Source organism: Sinohyriopsis cumingii, chromosome 15, assembly GCF_028554795.1.
Source record: "Sinohyriopsis cumingii isolate HCF-2022 chromosome 15, ASM2855479v2, whole genome shotgun sequence".
Lineage (NCBI taxonomy): Eukaryota > Metazoa > Mollusca > Bivalvia > Unionida > Unionidae > Sinohyriopsis > Sinohyriopsis cumingii.
In genome coordinates this window covers 58,958,272-58,968,899 of record NC_142975.1, presented here as the reverse complement: position 1 = coordinate 58,968,899, position 10,628 = coordinate 58,958,272, and the positions used below count along the sequence as shown (strand labels likewise).

The 10,628-nt window shown below is 33.3% G+C and overlaps 1 protein-coding gene across 1 annotated transcript in view; it reads right to left on the bottom strand.

The window, feature by feature from the left end:
* Positions 1-10,628, bottom strand: part of LOC149781874 (forkhead-associated domain-containing protein 1-like) — a 106,661-nt gene that overhangs the window by 8,781 nt on the left and 87,252 nt on the right. Inside the window, exons 23-25 of the mRNA XM_089936066.1 lie at positions 10,100-10,213; positions 8,508-8,597; positions 6,799-6,939 (exon numbers count right to left, since the gene is read on the bottom strand). Of these exons, the coding sequence (XP_089792192.1) occupies positions 6,799-6,939; positions 8,508-8,597; positions 10,100-10,213 (345 nt within the window). The remainder of the gene's footprint in view (positions 1-6,798; positions 6,940-8,507; positions 8,598-10,099; positions 10,214-10,628) is intronic.

Genomic DNA, 10,628 nt, shown 5'->3' with positions numbered 1-10,628 from the left:
CAAAAACACTGTGTCACAAAATGGAAAATTATTGGTTCTGTCATTGCTCTTTAAAAACACGTAATTGGCTACTTATTGAACAAAAAACAAACAATTTTAACAACTTTTTGGAGTCTAGCATGCAGACAATCCATGGAGTCTAGCATGCAGATGATCCATGGAGTCTAGCATGCAGACAATCCATGGAGTCTAGCATGCAGACAATCCATGGAGTCTAGCATGCAGACAATCCATGGAGTCTAGCATGCAGATGATCCATGGACTCTAGCATGCAGTCAATCAATCCATGGGTCTAGCATGCAGACAGACAATCCATTAAATATTTGATTTGTAAGTTTCAAAGATAGCAGCTTTGATGCAAATGTGTGTTTTTAATGGGTTTTTAAAACATTATTATTGATATAACTGAAAGATGGCTGGTACTGTAAATGGACTTTATTTGTGAGATATCATTATTAAAATTTCAAGGCACAATGATTAAAAAACAGGACCCACATTTCCCTCAATGGCACACTAATCTGAGTACTAATCAAGTTCAAGCAAAACCACAAAAAAACCTGATAAGAATTTTTAAAAATATTATTTGACAATAATTAACTTTGATGAGTAAGCAACAAAAGCTTGTAAGTACAGAAAACAGATTAAAGGTTATCACACTTATACTAGGGATTGTAGCTGTTAATGGTTTTTTTTTATTCAGGTAAACTGAGCTTAACATATCTTTAGGATAACAGGTTCTTGCAACAGCAAAATCATCAGATAAATCTTTTTGTGTGGGGTGTTTACTGTGACCAGTTTTTACCTTTCATTAATTAAATAGTGGTACATTTTTATGTGTTCAATAATAGTCCTTTGGAAGTAATAATGTTTCCTGGCAAGAAAATAATGTCCAAGTCAGTTAGTATGTGGTCTTAAGGTGCAACTCAGCATAAATCTTTGCAAAACTCAGAATTTAAATTTATAACCATACAGTTTGCAAAAAATAAATAATACATAAATAAAGTCAATTAAACACATAAATAAGCACCTAAATCAAATTTGAACGTTAATGACTTCATTAATACATATGTAAATTGGCAATTAGTCATCGCGACTCAAAATAATATGGACAAGTTTAAAATTTCTACTTATATTTTTAAAACTACACATTTAATAACAAAAAAATTGTCCATTTTGCCAGACTTTAACAAATTTACAAGCTGACAATTATATTATTTCCCAAAGATAGCTGAATCCGGTGAATATGTAATAGTTCAGTAGGTTGCAACATACATGCCATCAGAACTGTACTTTATTCAACATAAAACCATGAACTTACTATTTTTCATGGGGTATATATTTTCCTGGATTTCATGTTTGGTACAAATAACACATTTAAAAACCTAATGGACAGTAATTCCTCTGTGGAAAGAATAGCGCCACTTTCCTAATCCATGTTAATTAAGTAGTGAAAAAATTACATTTTTCACAAAATCACAAAAATAAATGAATTCTCAGTTCTTTTATTTTGTTGTGCTATACAGATGGGATTATTTGAGGCATGGTATGATAACTGTACTACACAGAAGAGATTATCACAGGTGTGGTATGACGTCTACACAAAAGGGAATATTACAGGTTTGGGGTGATGCCTGTACTACACAGAAGGGATTATAACAGGTGTGGTATGATGACTGTACTACACAGAAGGGATTATTACAGGTGTGGTATGATGACTGTCTACACAGAAGGGAATATTACAGGTGTGGTATGATGTCTACACAGAAGGAATTATTACAGGTGTGGTATGATGACTGTACTACACAGAGGGATTATTACAGGTGTGGTATCACTGTACCACAGAGAAGGGACTATGACAGGTGCGGTATGATGACTGTACTACACAGAAGGGGTTATTACTGGTATGTAGAATGACAATTAAATACATGATTTCAAGTGGACAAATACAAGTTGAGTTCCCATCTGTGCCAAAACAGTGTTATTTCTTTATATCCATAATACCTGATGTCAACAGCATTGACAAAGATTTACCTCCACACAGTTCACAAAAAGACAAGAGTTCATACTGTTTGCTTGAAATCAAATGGGTCTGCACAAATTGTCATACGCTTATTTCCCCATCTCCCTGACAGTTCTGGGTGATTGGGGTATTGGGACACTATGATCTTCTTCAATTTTTCTCAGCACATAAAATGATATTTTAGCATCTGGATTGCTCTGAGGTGTAGGGGGGTTGAGGCCATGGAATTTTCTTACATCTGGGGCAATTTGTTCTTATTTTAAAACCAAAATCATGATGGATATAATAATGATTTTTATTCCCTTTATTGACTTTATTTATAAATCAAAGCAAGAATATTTATTTTACGCTATTGTATCTATGAGCCAGAATTATTTTTCTCAACAAAATCCCAGGCCCCCTATACAAAAAATTAAATGGTGGTACCTTAGTTTTTTTTGGGACTGAGCTCTGCATTGATCCTACACACATGAATGACTATAAATGTAGTATGTGCAAAGACAGTGCTTCCTATTGTTGCTGTACTTCACAAAGTCAAACTTCATCAACCAGGACTTCAAAAATATAGTTTTGCTGGGCTTTACTTGTTTCACCAATGGCTCATCCTTTATTGAATCAGAGCTGTGTTTTACAATTATACCAATTCCAGCTACCATAAAACACTGCTGATAATCAGGAACTACCCAGCAATCTTTAATAAAGATGGCTTAAACATTATTGTTCGATGTATTAACTTTTGTTTTTCCAGCACATATCTCTTAACTTCAAGGAAATTGGGCACTTCCACTTTGTGTACTTTACATATACAAATTAGACTAATGGATTATCCCACAAAAGATGCATACAAAACATTGCCCCATCTACTTTAGGTCAAATAAGTAATCTGTGCAAGGTGCTTGTTTATCTCTAGAAACTTGAGTTTCAATCACCTCTGCTTACTGTGTTGTTCATAGACAAAAGTACAAACAGTGCAGCAACCAATTCCATGTGTCAACTGGTGCAGCAGACCTTCTAAGAATGAGAAATGTTGACTCTGATCTGCTGGTATGATGGCAAATCAGGGTCAATGCTGTTTAAAATGGAGTGCATGCTGTAAATGTGAGCAAATCTGTTATTTTTAGTCTTTATTCATTCATGCTAAGTCATCAAAATTACATGCATGTTAGAAATCTGAAATGAAGTTAATTTTGGAACACCTTATTCATTTGATGAAGCTGGTGATAAATAATACATAAAAATATGTTGGAGTAAAATGTATTGTGCAAGAACAAACCACAATGGTTGGCTCTGTCTCATTCATGTGATGAAAACTAGATCATAATATAATTTCTAACTTTCACTGCAAATGCACACTGTTAGATATAAACAAAAAATTTGGGGATTTTTATCCTTACCATAAAATACTCATCACCGCTGTGAGAGAAATAAAAGATGGAAGTTTTGTCATCTTGTATAAATCATCAAAGCCCATTTCACTAAAAGTAGCACAGATAAATGACCATATTAATGCGGCCTGAATGTTAAATAATTAAAATAGACACATGTGCCTAGGCACTTAGTCTATTTCAAGCATGCAAGCAAAATTTTAAAATGTCACCAAATACTTACTTTCACAATAGTCATTAATGTAAATGAATAGAAACAATTTTTGGTAAAGGTTTTTATACAGAAACATGTAAAATATTTAATTTACCAACATATGAATATTTTATTTAAAGATTGTAAATATGGGACCTTTGAACTAACAAAAATAAATGCTACTTATTTATTAATTGGATCTAACATAATCTTTTTTTTAAGAGTTTATTCTAGAACTGCAAAATGAAAAGGAGAAATATCCTAGTCCATTTAAAAAAAGATGAGTTTATCTGAATATAGGACAGAATTAATATAGAAAAAAAGGTAGTGCTTTAAAATGTTTTTTGTGGGGGGCAGACTAATTTTAATTATGCAAAACTTACTTGTTACTATTGAACGGCTTAACCTTTCTGAGATGCCGAGTTCTCAGTCCAAGCTAATTATTCCCTCCTCCAATTAGTACTGGAGAGCCAGAATTGAAAAGAACATGATCTCAATCTGACCCTTTAGTAATAAGGAATATCATCTTGTCTTCGTTTGGAGTGAGGGTACAGGATAGCTGGGTATGGAGGGAATTTTTGCAATAATAGCAGGTAAGTATTATATAAGTAAAATTAGTTGTACCCCCACTCCCAAACCACATTTGAATAGCAATAATACATTATCTGCACCAGTACTGTATGGCTCAATTAGTCAGCCAGGAGGAAGGCTTAACGCTCCAAACAAAACTGGCATAAGAAAACAATGAACTTGCCCTTACAGTATATGATTTAACTACTGTGAACTGGTATATGGCTTGTCCACATGTTGTGATGTCATAATTGAACTTAATGAGTAAACGCTTTCAAGCAGGTGTACCAAAGATCAAAGGTAAAGGGATGAAAATGTACTGTGAGACCACTAGAAGGCTGCTCTCCTAGCATGATCTATGGATGAGTGATTCAAGTAAGCCCAAGATGCAGTAATAGCCCTAACCTCATGGGCTTTAATTCTCATGGAATAAAAGACCCTTTATGTTGGGAAATGAAAAGATCTCATGAGAGCGAGGACAATCCACTAGCTGCTGAAATATCATAGAAACCATTGAGAGGTAGAAATAGACAATTCGGCACATTCCATCTTCCTCAAGAGAAAGCCAAATAAAATCTTAATGCTCTAACTGGGCAACAGAACTTATCTTGATTAAGCATAAGAATAAGAAGAATAAGAATTCTTTATTTCAGACTACAAAGTCCATATCTCTAAAATAAAATATAGATATAAATTAAAACATTGTAAACATAAAAGAACATATACGTTTAATATATGTTGGGGGTGGGGTACATAACGGGAAATAGAGCCTATTTTGATTATCCCCAGCATAGATAAGACTTAGATTGGAAATCTAAATGAAAAGTGGATCTAATGAAGGTGACTGATTCTTAGAAACCCAGGTTGGCAATGAAGAGAAAATAAATCATGGTTACCACAGAAATATAAACAACCCTTTTGTACTGGCAAGGCATGAAACTCACCCCTTCTCCTTTCTGATGCTATAGAGAGAAGGAAGGCTGTCTTAAGTGTAAGGTTCTTGATGAAGCTTCACTCAAATGTTAATAATAGGGTTTCAATAACACCCACAGAACACGAAAGGTTCCATCTAGACATTAATGAGTGAGATACCAGTCTCTTAAGCTCAAAAATTCCTTGTGAGATTAGAAAGGAAACAATGGTGGATCCCCTAGAGAACTCGAGAGTGTTAGAAAGGGGTGCCCTATAGCACTTAAGAACAGTCACTTTCCTTCATAAGGAACAGAAAAAAATTCTGCAACTGCATTTAAAGGGGAAAGCTAAGAAACAATGCATTTCCAACTGAACCAATTACAGAAAATTCTTTGCAAAACCTTGGAAGTAGACTGACTCCTAGCCTGGGTGATGTAGTTGGCATCCTTGCTCAAAAACGGGTCTTGGCAGATCGATCATTTGAGATGCCCCAATCATGAATTAGAGAATCTTCTATACAGTCTGAAACCATTCCATGAACGGCACATGACCCCATCAGGTAAATTCAGGGCTGTAAATTGAGACTCTAGTCACATGACCCCATCAGAGACTCTAGACACATGACTCCATCTGGTAAATTCAGGGCTGTAAATTGGGACTCTAGTCAGATACGTATACTCATTCAACTCAGGTGGTGATGATAACAGGATCCCAGAGGAATTCAAGCTCATAGTTGGGCCATCTGTTGTTTCCAATTTGCTAGAAGCTGGATCAGGACAGGGCACTAGTGAAGTCTCCATAGGGAAACTAGATCTGCAGCCATATTATGATTTTCTAATAGAGAGATAAAGGTGACCAATGCCTGGTGGCCACTGGCAGGTGCCTGATGAATGGTGACAAAGACCTGACAGACAATCATACATTGATCTATCCGAGATCAGATCACTGCTCATCCCTGTCATATTCAGTGGACAAACAAGGTACAAGTGTGGCCAAAAAGATGTTTAAAAATGACAATTAAGGTAAATTGTGATGAGCAAACTGGTTCACATGTTAGTTGTACAAAGTCTAAGGAAAATGATAAAGGTATGCTGTATGTTGGCTATTTCTAAGGAATCACAATGGGATCAAGTTTTTTTCAATTCTGGGCCTCCAATTACTAACTAGAGGGAATATTTAGCTTGGATGCAGGTCTGGCATCCAAGAAAGGTAAAGCAACACTGTAGTAGCAGGTAATGTATTACAACTATTAAAATACGATGCAGGCTTTTTAGCTTATTCTTTTTCTTTACAATTTGTTAAGACATTAGCATGAAGCACACAATCATGTGCCCTTGAAGAGACCCCACTTCAATGGTAATTTTAGAATAAACCGACAGTAATGTGTGAATACAACCCAAATAATGATGATCTATTCTATTTCAAGCAAAACAGTATTTTTAAAAAAAACACTCAAAAACTTTGAATAAGCTTTGGCTACTGTATTATCTGTTATTTTTAGTAGATTTATTTCTTTTTTCTGTGCATGGATACTTATAAGCCAAATATAAACATATTTTAGAGCCAATTCTTAAACAAAACTATTTGCATTTTTACAAAGTTCCTAGTACCAATAATTAAAGGACAAAATTATGATCTTTACAAATTAATGTTTCTCAACATATTAGTGTTTGAAAGATTAATGGCAATATTGTGTATTCATATTACTTTTTACTTACCATGCTGTGTTCAATTGTATATAATCTATTTTCTGACTCAAATAATGCCCTTTCTCGATCAGTCAATTCTCTTTTCAGGGTTTTGATTTCATAGTTCCTCTTTTTCAATGCTTCTGCCTCTCTTTTCTTCTTACTATAAACCTGAAAAATAAAATTCATGTTGGTTGCTAATGAAAAAAAAAACCGGGAAAAACAGACTTGAAAGACCACAATAACTGCTTTTGCAAGATCATCTGTCATTTAAGAAAATATTTCAACAGATCAACTTTGTTTGCTATGAGATGACCTCTTAAGAGAGACAACCTGTCTTAAGGCTACTTGTCCTTGTAAGAGAGGTTTTACTGTTGTAGGTATTTTAATATACTGCAATGTCCTAAGTCCACAAAACTTCTAACTTAATATATACCTTTGTCAAGTTTACTTACACCCATTATTCTTATTGTTGTACTGAAAAAACATTGTGTGTCAAACTTTTATTTGAAGATTTTACATGAAGTTGTCCTTGGCACATTGTTTAATAATAGTTCCATGTATTTTGAAACGTATATTCTAACTGCAAAAATTTATATAAAAACATTTAGAAAGTAACATATAAGTACTTGGAAGGAAATTTAACATCTAAAAAGTTAAATTTAATACACGAGTCAAATCTTTTAAAGTGAAGACCCAATTACAATGAACTACTGAATGAGACAGTAAAGTATCAAAGAGGAAAAAAATAATGGCAAAGAAACATTTAAAAAAATGAAAGTATCTAAATTTAAAGATTCATTTTTAAAAAGTACATGACTACTGCAGAATGGATTATTTTATCATTGGAGAAAATATAGTTAGCAATTTAGACTCTCATACTGAGATTGCAAGTATGTAAATCCCATCAAAATTTATTATCTGTGAAAATAAATGTCATCAACATTTTTATACTTTTCATTAATTTGAGAAAAAACACAAAAAAGAATTCTTATTTTGTTCACTGAGAATTCTTCAGTTCTCTCAGATATTCAATTCTCTGAACTGATATATAAAAGTGAATAACAAGTAAATTAAGTGGCTTCGTTATCCTTATGAGAATTTCATTATTATTTCTGTCAGAGATAACATAAACACCAAGTTCAAGGATCCAGCCTTTCCAAACTGGATACAATGTTAATGACTAATATTCACTTTGACTGGTAATGGGGTACAAACAATAGCCAATAAAGATCACAATGGAGAGAGCAGGGATTATTTTATTTTTAAAACTCCAATGACAACTTGGACTAATTTACACCATTTCAATACAAGTTTATCCGAATGGAATACCTGCATTTTACTTAAATGACATAATTAAATTGTATGATTTTGTTCCTGCTGATTTTCTCTTGCTGCATGATAAACAAGTTGTTGCCATTAGCATGATGTGTAGCAAAACATAATTTTGGGTATGTTAAAAAGACAATTTTCTAGGACATAATTTTGGATATGCTAAAAAGACAATTTTCTAGGACAATTTTGGGTATGCTAAAAAGACAATTTTCTAGGACATAATTTTGGGTATGCTAAAAACTCCCTTTGCTTAGATATCACAAAAATAAAACTTAAAAGTAAAAAAAAAAAATCAAATACAAATAAATTACAAAGTACATGAATGTGTATCAACAGAAAGGAGGGTGGGGGTGGCTGATAAAAATGGCATTCTGAAACTAAGAGATTGAACTGGAAGTCTTTACCCTTGGATCCTCAGGTTGACAGGTAATTTTATGCCTGTTTGCTGATAAAGGACGATGTAAATGTGCAGATTCATTTTCTAAGTGGAATGTCTGAAAAATAAATGAATTCAAGGTGTATACAATTTTGCTTCAAAATAACTGACATTTTCCGAGTATTACTGATGTGATGGACCTACACATAAAGATTTGATTGCTTAATTGATCTAAGTTGAATTTGCAGAGGAATGACAATTGCTTTGAACAAAATACATGTGGATGGAGAATATAACAAATGGAATTCAATATTAAAGAAATCAATCATGTATCATGCTTTTATAAGTTGAACATACTTCTTACCATGCAAAATAATGAGAAGTGAATGAAACTAATACGTCTGTATACCACAAAGGTTATGGGACCTGCTGCTTCATAGAGCATTGGATTCATCATATAAGAGTCACTGGTTTGATACCTACCCAGGCCATGGTGTGTCCTTGGAAAAGTTACCATTTCCTTTGAATGATGAAGCCAATACTGTATTTATATAGTTCCATTAAAACTCACAAAAAAAAAAACAAAGAACAAATTGGTAAATGATGGACAGGCAGAAAAATGGACAGATTTTGTTATAAAACATGCTCTGTCTTATGAAAGGTGTACGAAAATTGACCTGTACTGTTGCCATTTTCAGTACAGCAAAAACTGTCCAATGAATCACATGATCATGAATACCTGAATATAGCCTATTATAAACTTTCCTTTGAACGGCATCATAATACAAAAGGCTGCTTCTGACATTTTATCTGTGATTAAGTTTTAAATTTCTGCTGAAAATAAAACTTGTCTGTTGGTAGAAAAGCACTCATAAACAATGATGATTATGTGACCAGTCCTAGCCTGCATTCAAAGCATTGGTGGTAGAGGTTGATTTTTGTTAAGAGTACTATTTCAGTTTGGGATTTAGCTGCTAATAAGTAAGAACAATATAAAAAATCATGTTTGAGAAAGAAATCTCATCCAAAAGAAACTTTCTGCTTCTGACACTGACTTTCGTACAATGTTGAAACTAGTTCAAGTTGAAACTTGTTCAAATATTAAATGGGTCAAGCAAATACTATTTTCTCAAACATTTTCTTTAGAACCATCAAAGGGATTCTGATATAAGTAAACTACACAAATCATTAAAGGGTTAAACAACAAGTTCACAAAATATTTCCTTCAAACCATGATATCAACCAAATTGATTGTTGCATACTCTTTGTAAATTTAAGGAATTTTAGTCTGAGACTATTGTGTGATAGCAGTTATTAATACTTTTATGGATTTTTAAAAAATATTACATATGTTTTAATTTGTTTTGGAAACAATGCAACCTTCTCTGAGCAGCTAGCACCATGATGGGCAAAATTTGGGCTGGATAATGAAAATGGCCATTGAGAAAAAATTGAGCATGTGCATGAAATGACAAAAAAGAAAAAGATCTTATCTACATGTGACAGTGGGAGGTGGAACTATGATGGATTCTAGCCTCATAGGTCATCTCTAAGTTTTATGAGACTACAGTCTCAACTGTTTACAAACAACAATATGCAAGGCTGGACTGAATCTTTTACCTTTCTCTGTTTAATGGCTTTATTCAGCCTCTTTTCTTGGTCCAGTCTTTCTTTTGTTCTGTTCAGTGTCTCTCTGAGATACTGTGACTCTTCTGATTTGTCTCTAACCTCAGTCTGGAAAATTCAAATTTATCTTTCATTACAAAGCTAAAGAAATGTTACTTGATGCTGAAAGTTTTATCTTTATCAAATAAAACATTAAGCGTAGTGGGAAAAAATAAAAAAAGAAAAATTTGTTGTTCTTTTATATGAAGAAAGAAACAATGTGGGACAAAAGAAAATTAAGTCCGAATTTTTTTTCTTGGCTTTAAGTTAACAATATTCAAAATTAATTATTCTGTGGCAATAAATAATCAATGAAAATTTAATGAAAAGCTAAATAACAATAATATTCAAGAGAGAAAAATGTCAGATGGTAAACAAAAGGAATACTCTGCAAAAAACACTGTAAAAGGCAGGCATGAATATACATCAAAAGATATGGTGGGTCAAATGAGCCTGGAATGAATATACATCAAAAGATACGGTG